Raw genomic sequence first — 14681 nt, 5'->3', positions numbered from 1 at the left:
TTCATGGTTTTGTAGTTCCACAACAGGCTGGAGCGCAGTGAGGTCTGCACACGCACAAGGAAGAAAAGTGTTTGTAACGATTTCTGAGATACTCCAGGAAGGACTACCCATCTAGAAAGGCAGCACCAAATGACAACAAGATGTCCATAAAGGAACATGGAAGGTTTAACAGGAGAGTGCTCGGCAGGTTCCTTTGCCCAAGGCAGATGACCTTTTTGCCTATAAACCTCTGAAATCTTCGAGGCAGTTGAGAAGGCAGATGCATGTTTTGACTTGTATGTGTTAAAGATATAAATATCATCTCCCTGGAACTGGAAGAGCCTAAAGACATTGGCACAATCAGGAAGTGTGAATACCCAAAAATATGCCCCAAATTTCTGACAGAGTACAAAAGCACCAGACAGAAGGATAAAGAGACAGACCCATATTCTTAGTGTCTCACATCTGTGCTTGACAAAAGCATTTCTGAATATTACCCTGACTTGTAGATACAGATACAGAGATTCGGTATTATAAAACCTTAGGGAATGGTTCATAAGGTACTGAAGTGGAAATATGAAAAATAAAACCAACTATAAAAGAAGTTCCTTTATTCTCAAGGATATCCAGACTAACCGGACACACCTTTGCTTGCAATGCTAGGCAAATAATGTTAGATGAAATAGCAAGTTGATCTTTACGCTGTCAGTTCTAGCCTGAGTTCATATATAAGAAATGAGAAATAAAACAGGGACCTACAGACATGAATCCAGCTGTGAATGAAAAAAATACAAATACAGACATCCCCATTCCCCCCGCCCCCCCCCTTTCTTGTACGTGCAGTAAAAACACAATCTGAATGCAAGTAAAGAACGTAATAGAAGAAACTTCAGAGTAAGTATCAATTGGGGAAGACTATTATTCACTTAATTATGCAAAAGAAAAAGGAGTGATCTGGTAAGGCCAGGACTGTTTCATAACAACAAACCCCACAAGTGGCACATTGTCCTCTAGGTCAGTTTCCTAAAGAAAAAGTAATAGTCCGAGGGCTTTTGTCTGCCCATTCCTAAGACTTTTAATTCAAACCCATAAACAGATAAGGGAAATCAGTACCAATTTAAGTATCTGTCGTTGTCACACGATTATTGGTAAATAAAAGGAAAGCTTAGCAAGGATCACTTTGAAAATTTCTAATATTACAGTTTCTGGCATGTAATCCTCCCTCTGATCTAAAGCAGAGACCTAAAAGCAAAGATCAACTTCTAAATAACCAAAACCCATAAACAAAAGATTTATGATGAAAGATTTTAATATATGAAGTCAGCATGTTTCTCATGCTTATTCATGCGTATCTAAGGCCTGAGTTGAAAGAATACAATGTATTAAAGATTTCTAGACACAGACTGATAAGGCATTCAAAGCTCTACTGTCCTGTTTGAAAATAAAACCTCACTAGTTTTCCTGGGCTGAAAATCAAAAATGTTTGAAGGGAAAACGAGATGAAGAAAAAGGCAAAGACAGACCTCTCTCTGCAATTCATCCCTCTAACAGGTGTTCAGCAAGAGAAATATTTTCCAGCCTGGATTAGATAACAGAACACACCGTGATTCCCTGGTTAGTAGTAGACCAGTCACGAGCAATTAACTGGTATTGTTCACTAAGAGCCCAGTGCCAGGACTTTACTCATGTAACTATGACCTTCTTTCGATTCTACATTTTGCTTGGAAGATCTGAAAGTCTATTTGACAATAAATCTCCTCCCCAAGTGCTTCAAAGATGTCTATAAATTAAAAAAAAAAGCAAATGGTAGGGTGGATCATAGGAAGTCTTCCTTAGCTTCCAAAAAGTTACCCGCTATCTTGCTGGATATTCAATTTCAACAACTTCAAGATGACATATAATCTCATTTCATTAAGGAAAGCCCTGCTTCAAATAAAACTCTGAACAGGACTTCAAGTTGCTTGACTCCTAATTCTAAAAAGCGGTGAAGACAGATGAAAGTCGAAAAGACTGATAAGACAGATCTTAAATGTGAATTTAAGAAAAAAATTAAAAAAGGCAGCAAGAGCCAGGACTACTGCAGCAGCGCTGTGATGGAAACCAAAGAGTTCTGAAATGACGTCTAGGATATTTTCATCCTGTGATGATAAAATATCTATTCCTTCTGCAGAAACAACTAAGCTATCTCAAGCCTACCTTACTTCAAAGTAACAAGACACATTTTGAATGAAAACTACCACAGCTGCATCTACAGTGATCAGGAGGCAATTCTCGTATGTTGAAGGTATTCTGAGACTGCACTTGGGATTACAGCTTCTTTTCTGCAAAAGCAACAAAAAATGCAATTTGCAGCTAATCTCAGTTACCTTAAATGAAAGCATATTTCTGGAGGCTCAGAGAAACTATTATTGGAATCACTTGAACAAGTAGACCTGTTGTATCTTTACAATGCTCAGCACACGCAACTATAAATGAAAGGATAATAATATAGGACAGCAATTTAGAATAATTCTGATTTTCTTCAACGAGAAGGAAAAAATAAGCCTCCGCTTCTTAGTGATGTTAGCTTTTTGCTTTGCTATTATTTTATAACACTGATCCAGTCAGTGGACTCTGGAATTATATTCAGTTTGATAACTGAGCATGAAAGCAACAAGACAGCAACGAGAATTCAAGGTGGACTGCAAGGCCATTAGCTGCCACCCATTTGCTAGAACACAACTGAGACAAAAACATTTTCAACACAAACATTGAAAAGGGAATGGATGAGAACGACTCAATAATAGCCTTTGGAAAAACAAAAGCTGGATATTTTCATTTTCATGGATATTTTCATTAACACAGTCTGAAAGAAGTTCTTACCTAAAACAGTGAGCTCCGCAACTTCACTTTCACGTTCTCCAACCATATTTGTTCCAACACAAACGTATTTGCCAGCATCATTCTTTCTTGTGTATGTGATCATAAGCTTTCCTCCTCTGATCTAGGACAAATCAAGGATAATAAAAAATACTTTAATACGAACTGATGATTTAATAATATTTATAATGCGTCAAAGGTTTTGCTACAGATAACAAAAACCCCAAGCTATCAGTGATTTCTCAAATCATACAAAAAAGTGGAAAAAAAAAATTACTACTAACCCAGTTTCCTTCTCTTATGCAAAAAAGCTTGCCTCTTAGTTTTAAATCAGTATTTTAAAATCTCTCAGATTCCAAGCCCTATTTACTGTTTTCTTCATTCAGCGTAATGGAATACTGGCTGTTCAACAGCCTGTTTAATGCCCCTTGGCCAGAAGGACAACAATTCCTTCCTATGTGCTACTGCAGTTTGATATAATTGGGTGGAGAGTAAAAATTAGCACTAGGCATAAATCCCATCTCTACATCGAGTGCTGCAATTACTTTTTCTTGACAAGACATATGTGTACGTTACCCTACTGTTGGTCGTGCTTGTTATTATTCATGAATTTTGTGTTTGTTTTGGTTTTCATTTCTAAAGGAAGCAAAGGAAATTTTTTATTCTTCAGTTCTTCACCTTCAAGTAAGTAATTTTAAAGGCTGATAAGCAGCTGGGCAGAAGTAATAAAATCCTTACTGGGAGATGAATAACATTCTGCTCTTAATTTGGAATTCCATTTTTGGAAGATAATGGAATTCCCGTAACACAAAAATCAGAAAATATACTTCCTCTTTGTGATTCCAAATCTTATTATTTTATTTAAAATACATATTAAATGCATACGAAAACATCTGATCTCCCTATAAAAGTATTTATTCTCCTATTTGATTGACAAAATGGTTGAACGAGTTTCAAAGTTCACCAAAACGCAGCAAAATTTGTGTAGGCAACTGAATATGTACCATGCTTACTTTAATACACAAAAACATTACTTAATTACATTAATCACATTTTTAAGTGAACATATGCTTATAAGTCCAATCACATATGGAAACCACTGCAGTCAAGGCGTGAGTGGTAGTAAACAATAAATAAAAGCCACATATGAAGCTACATGAAAGGGTCTAATGTGGTTAGTGACAAGGAGGAGAGTGTTCTCAATATGAGGTATTTTGCTCAAGTTGCCTGCAGCCAGAAATCTATCCCCGAAAATTTGACATCTTGAGCAGCGTTGGGCTCTTATTATCATTGTAAGATGTATGCACACAAAGATGACAGTCAGTTATTGAGATAAATGAATGTGCACATGTAACGTAGATAGCGTTGCATACAAATTTCATTCTGTTGCCTTTGGCACTCGTTGTTTGAGAACAGAAAAGATACGTCCTTTATCATCCAGAAATCTAGTCATGCTGAAATTTCAATGGGGATTTGAGGCATGAAGAATGAAAAAATACAAAGGTGACCTGCAAATACACATTTTTCAAGAATCTGTGTGCGTTTTTAGATAGCTGACTGCCTGAAATGGTAAGCACAAGAAGAGAAAGTAACATATCACTAGAAGTCTACCTATATTTGCTCCTTTTTACATCTCCCTAAACCACAGAAATTTATTTATTTCCTATTAGTCTATGCAAAGGATTTTAAAAAACAATTTTAGGAAGATTTCCACATGTATTTGGGGGTATTTGCGTATTCATATATATATATGCAGAAATATATACTTTCCATGTATCTCAATATTGAATGCACTGGATTTAACAAATAAATGTACTTACGTATCACAAGAATTTACCAACTCGGCTGAAGATTTCAAATCTATGTAAACTGAAAGCTGTGATTTTCATACATGTCTTAGGAGCTTAAGTCCTAATGACATTCAGTAGCACTTGTGCTCCTCTGTGATTTTGGCACTTAGGAAAATCCCATTCAAACTCGTTACAATATGACACAGCTGTATGTTTTGCACAAATTGCAATATCGTGGAAGAACTATCCTAGGAATTTCTTCTAGGAATCACCATAAGACTCTTTTCAAAGCATAGATGGAGAGAAGCATTAAAGCCGAAACATCTGAAGAGCTAAAAAAATCACTGAAAGCTGCTTTTCTTCAAAGTTATCTGAATTTACATAAGGGAGAAGAGGCAGAGGAAACGTTCCCTCATGGACGTTGAGGCAGATTTCCCAAAGATGTGACACGCCTACTGAAAGAAGCTGTGCTTCCAAGATGGAATTCTGAATGTATTTTTTTATTTTTCCTATGAGTTTTCCTTTGTTGATCTTTTTTGTTTGTTTTCCTTGAAGCAGAAGAAGGGTTCAGAACTTTAGCTACAATGACGATTACGCCACATGAACTGTGATGAATGACCCAGTTACAACAAAATGTACCACAAGTACCTGTGGAGTCACATATGTCTGTAACTAGAGCATTCACAGACAGCTAGAAGCAAGCGTACTTCTGCTGTTGGGTCACTATCCAAGTTTTCCACTAAATTTTAACACTTAGGCACCCATCATCTCAGTAAGATTGATCAAGTCCTTCTATTTATTAACAAGACATTGCAAATCAAATCTGTAGCTATGAGAAATTTACATTCTCTGTGTGCAAAATTTGTGACTTTTTCTCTCAATACGAAATCCTAGAAATACCTATGGATTGTAGACCAATGGCTTGACTAACAAAGTACACAATGAAATACATGCATGTGAATTTTTGTGGGAACACATAATGAATCATTGCCACATTTCTTTGTTTGACTACGTTCATATCCAATTAAGTCCAGTACTATAAGTTCATGTCCAGCATTCAGAGCAGTAAAGAGCCAAACTGAGCCAAATCATCTTTGGAGGCAGCATCTGAAATCACAGAAATTAGAACTATTCATAGTCTGTGGATACTTAGCAGTTTATCAAGGTGTTTCAATTTGAGTGCTTTGGTGCTTCTTTTCATATTTGTGCCCCTGCCCAGAATACACCAGCTGGACTTTATAGTAGCAAATGATATAATAGTTTGAAAAAGTGACAGGCAGGGTAACATTTCATCTCAAACTTCCAGAAGAGCTGTTACCATACTGAACACAAAGAGAAGTCCTTTCTTCATAGTAAACAAGATATACCAAACAATTTGATTACACGACTCTGGTAGATACTGCGTATCCTGGGAAAAGAATTGCTTTGCTGACTGCCAGAGCCTTAAGTCCAGTTTTGAAGAGATGGAAGTAAGTATCATGTTTCTTTTATACAGAAATGATGCCAAGGCACTTTTTGACTTTTCATGCCTCTTCAGAATTTTGTTCTGTTCTGTGCCTAACAGCAAATTTGAGAGGGCTGTGCAAGCAGAGAATACAAGAATAGCACCGAATACTGATGAGAGAAAAAGATTGCGTTCAGCGGTTCACAGATGATCTTCAGTTGCCTACAACACGTATGGATTGTTGTATATATGTTAAGAGAATATATGATAGCATGGTGACTTATAAAGGCTTATTGAAAGCTATTTTCGATGACCTGCCTGCCTGACCATATTTTGCTCCTCCTGAGTAAATTGTTCATTCAAGCAAGTCCACTTCATTAATTTCTTTAAACAATAGTTGGAGATGTTCATATAGAAAACTCTAGGCCCCCACAGAGTTAACTAGGTTCAGAATTGTAAATTACGGCCACCCAGCAGCAAAAAATTATATACAAATAATGAATCGACTCAGTCACCCAATAAATCAAATCCATAAAAACTTACCCAAGGGTTATACAACATACCACCAAGTGTTCAGTATAGCTGTACACACATGCATACTTATCCTAAGACCATATTTTATGTACCTATGTGTGCTGTATGCGCATGTGTAAATTTCTGTATGTATAAACCCATACCCATCTGACTGTTTAAAAAGAAATATTTTTATGTATGTGGGTGATTCATTTACTTTTCACTGAAAAGTGCTATGAAATATGAGAAAGAATGAAGCCATGAGAGAAATGCTTGGGAAGTCCAAATATAAAGGTGATTGGTAGTTTTTTAAACTTTCTTTTAGCTCTTAGTTTCATTCTGTTTAATAAGTGAAACCTGCTCTGTTGCAAAACAATAATTCTAAAGCAAACATAAATCCATAAGAAAATGAAACTTAGACTGCAGGGTGAAATACTGACCTCCGTCTCTATAGCCAGGGTTTCTGCATATGTAATATCATAAATTTCACATATTTCAGTCTTCTACAGAACAGAATACATAATGTCACATTTTATTTAAATGAAATGTGATGAGCATGTGATATTAACCTGTCAGACACGGTCTTTGCTTTAAAAGTGTACCATCTAATTATAAATGACAATGAAAAAGTTAACAAACAAGGTGAGGACAAGCAATTGTAATTAATAGTGTCACGAATGGTAGATACAAGTAAAATGGAGCTTTTATTTCTTAGTTAGGAAACACAGAGTTTGCTCATTTCCCTCCATGTGGTCTAGCATTCCAAAACAGATTAGTATATCCAGATTATGACTTATCATTGCAGCACAGACTGTAAGGCATGGAACGTCAGCAATAGAAGATAACTTCGCAGTTTTAACAAAGTCGGGTAAAACACAGTATAAATGAATACCTATCTTAAATTTGTATTTAAAAATGTGTATCTTGTTCCAAGCCTTGTGAATCCCATGTATTCTTTCCTATCTATTATAGTATGCTTAAATATGAGAATACTAGACATCAAAACGTGTTTGGAATAGGTCTTTAACAATGATTAAAGTTTGTTCTCGTTCGACTTCAAAGTTCAGACAGAGCAATCTGTCCTGCTTTCAGTTCCATTCTCTGGGACCCCAGGAAGGTACGCGCTGTCTCCTCCAGATCAAACACACAAAAAATTCTTTTTGAAAGAAGTTTAAAACATACTTTCAAGTGGTCTTCCTGTGCCATAAATCTGTCATGACAAAGTGTAAGTCAATTGTTCCCCCTACTATACAGACCAACAAAACAGTCTTGCAAAGACGATGGGCCTGAAGGTAGAGTCTGTAAAGGATGGTGCAAAATGCAGAGGAAGGTAGCTTTCCTTATAAAGAGAGAGCATTTGAGAGATATAAAATGACAATAGATTCAAGCTGCTGCTTCTGGCACCCCTGCCAATCTGGCCAGGATACATCTGAGCCAGAATTGGATTCAAGTCTGCTCATGAGACTGCCTTCCCCTCTTTTATGGCCTCATTATTAATGGCTGTATCTACAAGAAGATGGATATCTACAAAGGCTTAAGGGTTATCTGTGTCCTGAATTGTTTGGTGACTTCAGAGAGAGCTGAGGGTTATTCAGCACTTGGTATTATCACAAGACACCAAATATCAGAATTACCATGTGTTTGATACTCCACTCAACTAACAAGATTGTAAAAACAGACATGATACATGCAGAATGTTATAAATCAACTTGAGAAAAGAAAAATCCGTATCTCAGAATATACAATTTTCAGAAGTTGTAACAATCTCAATCTTACTTTCTACAAACATTTGGCTTTTGTTAATCACAAAGGAAGATTTAATTCAAAATAGGCCGTATTGGCTCACATTAATCACAACTTATTTCTGAACAGACAGCTATGTTTATATGAAAATATTTGAACCAGTAAGATACTTTCCGGAAACGTTTTCACAGCTACGGTACAAAACATTTACTATGTAATACTTCCTTTCTTATTATAAACCGAGATTAAAATCCTACAACAACAAAAGCATGTTATGACTACCTTCATGACCTTAAATCCGCTCTACGAAGATCTCAGGGGAAGAAAAAAAAAGTAGCAAACGCTTTCCTCAGAAACTGTAATAATGCTATTTACTGAGTATAAAAAACACACTAAACTTAACTAATAGGCAACACATAAGCACATCCTATGGATCAGTAAAAAATACATGGAACTAACCAATCTTTCTGCAACACCCAAAGAAATCCTGAGTCCAACATGGGAACAACGTGTACGTAATGACAATGACAATGTTTCCATAAAACTGTAAATTTAACCTCATGCATGAACCCCTCCTGGCTGCACTGGTGCATATATAGCTTTCACTGCAATCAGTGATTGAAATCAGAAATAAAAGTGAACTTGAACTGAACTCAGTGTCTGGTATGTCTTCATTTCTCTCCCCTTAAGCAACTCAGATGATTTGAAGGATCTGTTACACTGGAATTTTCTTTTAAGCATCACCATCACTGTGTTATTTACACACCTCCAAAGATAAAATACCAGACCAGCTGGGGTTAATTTGCCACACAAAATCTCTCAGTTTTTAATTATGTTACCTAAAGTATCACAAATGTAATGTGGAAAAATAATCCTAACAAACCACAAATCGTAAAACACATAAAAAATTCCTACCTGGTAACCATAGAAGAAACAACATGGCAGGGGAATTCAGCAGCCTGTTTCCCACTGCAGAGCGCCTGCACTGCAAAAGACAGATGCAAGGCCGCTCTGCAGGGCTGTGTCGCAAAGCCACCAAGAACGAAGTCAAGGGCAGCTTCAGGCCGGCTCTCCAGGGACCACTTACACGGCCAGCCCAGACTCTGCAGCGACTTTGCGTGCTGCAGCCCATGCCTCAGCCCTGCCTGCACCCAGGGGGCGAGGGGAGAGGAGCACCATCGTTTTGTTTCAGAGGAGTATGGACTCTGCTGCTGATCTCAAAGGGATTTCAGTTCTTAACTGTCCTGTTTAGGTATTGACCAATGCTGCCTTACTTTTCAAAGCCTGGAGTTAATGTTGGCAGGGCAACGACACGGATTTTAGACAACTTGAAATCCTGAGGTGTATTTCCTTGATAGGAAATTTCATCTTTTCCCCTAAGGGAAGAGGAATTATGCACAGCACAAGTCTCCAACAGCAGAGACCTAACTTTCAGCTTCAAAGCTTAGACACATGGGTAGATAAAACTTCACTAAGACTTGTAATCTGACAAGAAACATTTCTCAGAGTGCAGATCTCTCACAATCATCATGCCAAAATACGGGATTTTTCAGGGTCCTGATATAAAAGTCTTCTAAAGGGAACTGTTCTGACAGGACTCAAGTAACCAAGAGCTTTGAAGCAAACATTCATAGCTCATCTTCTATGATGAGCTCCCACAAGAAACTGAAAGGCCTTTAACATGCAAAACCAAGGTTCTCTTAGACTTAAAAGTACAACCATGAAACAACAACAACAAAATCGTCACAATCTGAAAAGAGAGAATAGAAATAAAAAAGAATTATTCAAAATTTTTCTCTTGGCATGGGTCTGTGCAGCAGGTCATTATTTTCAGCTTTGGCTTCAGTCATTCAGTGACCTTCTGAGATGCCTGGAGGAGAGGGCACATCCCCTCCGAGACTGGCTGTCCACTGCTGGCTCCTCGCTGAACGGGATGCAAATTACAGGCTCCCGGATCCTTACTGTGACCTTCGCACTTCCAGCACTTGACTGCCTGTGAAAGCTTTCCTCCCTGGAGCTGGCGCAGCAGCTTCCCAAGGGAAGAAGGAATTTCTCCCTTCCTCTGAGAGTAAACCTGAGCCCTTTATGGCACAGAATACAAACTGAGAACCAAGCTAAATAAACAAAATTTGTCACAGGTGGCAAAATGCAGCGGATTCTTTCAAACATTTCCAAGTTGGTATTTTGACAGTTTTAAGTTCTGAGTCAGATTTGACTTCTCATTCAAAACATTATCTTTCGAAACTTTACAATCAAGTTTACTTCCAAAGAAGTGTTGGGCCTACCAATTAAACACTAAGGACACATAAAAACTTTGCTAAATGTAATCTTGAAAAAATATAGAATGTTTTCTAACATAATTAAAGAACTACTGATTCTCTGACTTTTGACAAAGACGACATACTATGGAAATGAGACCACGCTTCAAAAAAAGCATATAAACCTGGGTTAAGTTTTTATTGCATTTATCTCTGACTGATCCTAAGCTTTTATACTAAGACTATGCCGGGCATACAAAGTTGTGAAAGCATTAAACCTTCCACATCATTTGTGTAACACTTTCAAAAAAAGGAACACATGCACCACATCGATCATTTTTCATGAACAGTTAAACTCCAAAGTCATATATTAATCTGCCACATTTCACTCTTCCATCAGCGATCACTGCAGCTCTTGTGACTGCAGCACAAGCAAATTATAAATCACATATTTCCTTGTATTTGTTGTGGTCTGCGCACAAGCTTTGTGCTACAGGACTGAGGAAAAAACCTGCAGTCACAGGCAACCACAAGTAAATCTGACTGTACCTATAATTTTTATTAAAGCAACACTGAAAAACCACTGGGCTAGACATTACCACTACGGATATGGTCCCTGCTTGAAAGATGCTACAATTTAAACTTACAAAGAATAAGGAGGAGAATGTATGCCCAGAGACGTAAAGATCAAATCCCTCAATTTCCCCAGCCCACACAGCAGCCCTGTGTCATCATTTTCATTTTTGTGCTCAACTTTAGATCACACGGACAGACCCAACAGGCAGTGAGTGCCCTGCGGATCTCAGTCCCTTCACAAACGTTCAGCCCTCTGTTGCCACAGGGGACTACAACATATAAACTGATCTTCTTCAACGGACAGTAAAGCCAGGAGCTACTTGGAGTTTCTGTTACTCTTAAAATAAGCTAGCACAGGTTGCAATCAAGCAGAAGAAAGCATACACTGTGCCCATTCTCTATCCGTACTGGAATCATTGCTCCCTGGTGCTCCCACATTTCCCATCGCCAACCTTTAACTATGATATCCTCTGAGAGTTGTTGTTTGTGGGCAATTGGTAGGCTCGTCACCGAGAAATACAGCTCCAGTGTCAGCAGGAACAGGCTGCCTACCAGTTCTGCTCTTCCCACTCAGCCTTTACCTTCGGAGCAGCGAACTGCTTATTGCTCAGTGCGTGAATGGAAGTGGTTACAGTGTGAATTGCTGAGGAGACTGAAGCAGCCAAAGTCAGAAGAATGGTGCCTCTCCCCTTGCCTCGCCTGCAGCTGCTGGCTCTTGTCCGCTCACGGCTGGGGGCTGCCCGAGCTATTCAGGGGGGCTCTGGAGCCCTGCTGGGATAATTGCTTCCTTTGCAGCAGTTCCTTGCTATTCCTCTCAGATGCCACAGTGGGTTTAAACTCATGGCACAATTTTTGTTGTTGTTAAAAGGGTGTTGTAAACTGCACCAAGGGAAAAGGTGGTGGAAAGGAGGAGTAACTGTTCTGGACACTGGAAGTATCAGCTGCTTGACTTTTTCCAGTTGTATTTACAAAGCAAACTAAACTACAATCTAGCTGGCCAAGTTCTGTATGGAAATCAGTGTCTCCTGTTTGTGGCAGTTTGCTATTGGTGGAAACGGCTTGTAAAAATGGCAGAGAAATTGAAATTACTCAGCACTTTCATTTTCCCAGTTTTTCTGGTGGCTGTGTGCATGCCTTTTTTTTGAACTAGTACTATCCTAACGTAAATAAGCAGCTTTGATGTCTTCTGTGGGAGCAGTGTAAAAAAACAATGAACAGGAAGTTATGAATCTTTACTGAAAACTAAAAGTGTTACCTGATCAGATTTCAGTTCCTTTGGTATGAATTACCTTTTTTATGACAGTGACAGGAAGTTAAAAACTGCAGTTGCATTCCCATAGTAAGCTTTTCTCCCTAAAGCCACAGAAACAGTCACACCAGCTTCTAAAGCAGATACAAACCCAAACGTTCAGTTTGAAGTAAACACTTAACTTTTAAAGACATTACTTTTTCTTCACCAGCTACTCAGCATGACAAATAGAAAAAATAATATACCTTTGTATTTAAAAGACTCATCTACCTAACATCTTGGCCAAACTTTTCAAAAGCAGATGACAAAGGCTAGGAGCCGTTGGCCACTGGCTAAGGTAACAGTTAGTCAACACTCCTAAGTATCAGATGGACATATTAACATGTCAAGGTAGTTGAGTCTGCAGTTCTACTTTCAAAATCTGGTCGTGAATGCAGGTCGCCAAAAGGTGCTGCCTGTACCCCATGGCATGAAGTACACTGAAGATCATCCTGAACAATGGAGGACCATTTACAAATGGGAGGAGTAAGAGCTGCCATCAGCTGGAGTCCCAACAACATCTGAATTCGCCACTCCTGAGACACTCTATGACTCCAATCAGTGACCCAAATACATAAATATATTTACAGGATAAATATTTATGACTGGCAGTCCTCTGTATTGTTCCTGTTACTGCAATTTTTTCCTTTGCTGACTTCCTTTCCATGCTGATGTACCTTAAAAGAAATATTAAGAAAAATGATGCAAAAACTCACACTAAAGAATGCTGGGAAAATGTCCTGCTTTCAGCTGGGACAGAGTTAGTTATTCTTTTTAGCAGCTAGAAGAGCTCTGTGGTTTGGTTTTAGTCTGGGACTTGTTATGAGAAGAACACTGACAGCGCACTGATGTTTATAGTTGGCACTGAGGTCTCAAGGACTTTTCAGCTGCCATGTTCTTGCCGGTGTGCAGGAGCCCAACAGGACAGGGGGAAGCATGGCCGGGACGGGGGGTCCATGACTCTCCTTATGATTTGCACTTAGACTTAGGATTGAGGGCCAAACTGGCCAATGAAGTATTCCACATCATGCAGCATCATGCCCAGTATAAAAATGAGGGCTGACCAGAAAGAAGGGCTTTTGCTCTTCCAGGGGCTCTCACATCTCACACTCTCGGAGTGCACGCTCTCTCTCACTCTCCTTTTAGGGCCTCTCGCTTGTTTAGAATTGCAGTGTCAGGACTTACTGGTTTTGGGATCATTAGTCTGGGCCAGTCTGGGTCTTGGTCACCAGGTTATGAGCAATTACACTGTGCATCACTTGTTTGTATATATTATTATCATTATACATATGTATAGATTATATATATGTATATATTCATATAGAATGCAGAAGTATTAAATTGTTCTTATCTCAACCTACGGGTCTCTTTCCCTTTTCCCCTTTAATTCTCTTCCCCATCCCCTGGGGGTGGGGGAGGGTGAGTGAGCGGTTGTGTGGCATTTAATTCCTGTCTGGGCTAAACCGTGACAGAAAAGTTGCCGTATGTGAACCGGCATGGAAGACAGTATTTAAAGGACTGTCTTGATAGCATCCATGCAAACAAACGACCTTATCGCTAAGCTTCCTTAGTCTTCTTGCCTCCTTTTCCAACACAAGCAAACATTAACAGGATCAACCACTCCTGCAATAAGTAAACAAATTTCAGTAGGTCACATCAGTACCCTGATGTCTGCACCAAGGTATAGCCTTACAGAAAATTTTGTTAACAGTAAAGTTCATCCTTGTTTATCTTAGAGAACATGTTTGTTCTAACACAGATCCACTGGTTTGACTTATTTATGTCCAGAAAAGGTGAAGAAACGATACCTGCTACCCTTGCAAATTAATTTTTAACGAAAACTTGTGGTTTTCAAACCCTGAATAAAGAAAACACTCAGAAATTCAAGGAAAAAATTCTAAAACCCCTTAAGTATGATAAGCATAAAACCAAAATAGTCAGCTGAGTTAAGATTTCATCAACTATGCTTGTACTCTGCGTTACAATATTAGGCATTATACTTCGTGCACTTCATAAAGATTTCCTCTAAGACAGCCATACTGTTGACTTTTTTGAAGAAAAAAGAAAGCTAAATTCTACTGAAAAGGAAGTCAGTCATGAATAAGAAAGCCAGAATTTTAGAGAAATAGAAGGGACAAAAGGTGTTCGGATGATCCTCTCACCTTGCAAACATTTCCATGCGTTACTACACATTTGACAAAAGTGTTACCAAATGTTGAAAAGTTTTGGCC

The 14681-nt window shown here is 38.5% G+C and overlaps 1 protein-coding gene across 1 annotated transcript in view; it reads right to left on the bottom strand.

Moving 5' to 3' along the window:
• Positions 1-14681, bottom strand: part of ROBO1 (roundabout guidance receptor 1) — a 542241-nt gene that overhangs the window by 83640 nt on the left and 443920 nt on the right. Inside the window, exon 5 of the mRNA XM_086611694.1 lies at positions 2842-2962. Coding sequence (XP_086467820.1) covers positions 2842-2962 — 121 coding nt within the window. The remainder of the gene's footprint in view (positions 1-2841; positions 2963-14681) is intronic.

Source organism: Tauraco erythrolophus, chromosome 1 (genome assembly GCF_009769465.1).
Source record: "Tauraco erythrolophus isolate bTauEry1 chromosome 1, bTauEry1.pri, whole genome shotgun sequence".
NCBI lineage: Eukaryota > Metazoa > Chordata > Aves > Musophagiformes > Musophagidae > Tauraco > Tauraco erythrolophus.
The sequence above is the reverse complement of the archived record's forward strand: the minus strand, read 5'-3'. Positions and strand labels throughout refer to the sequence as shown.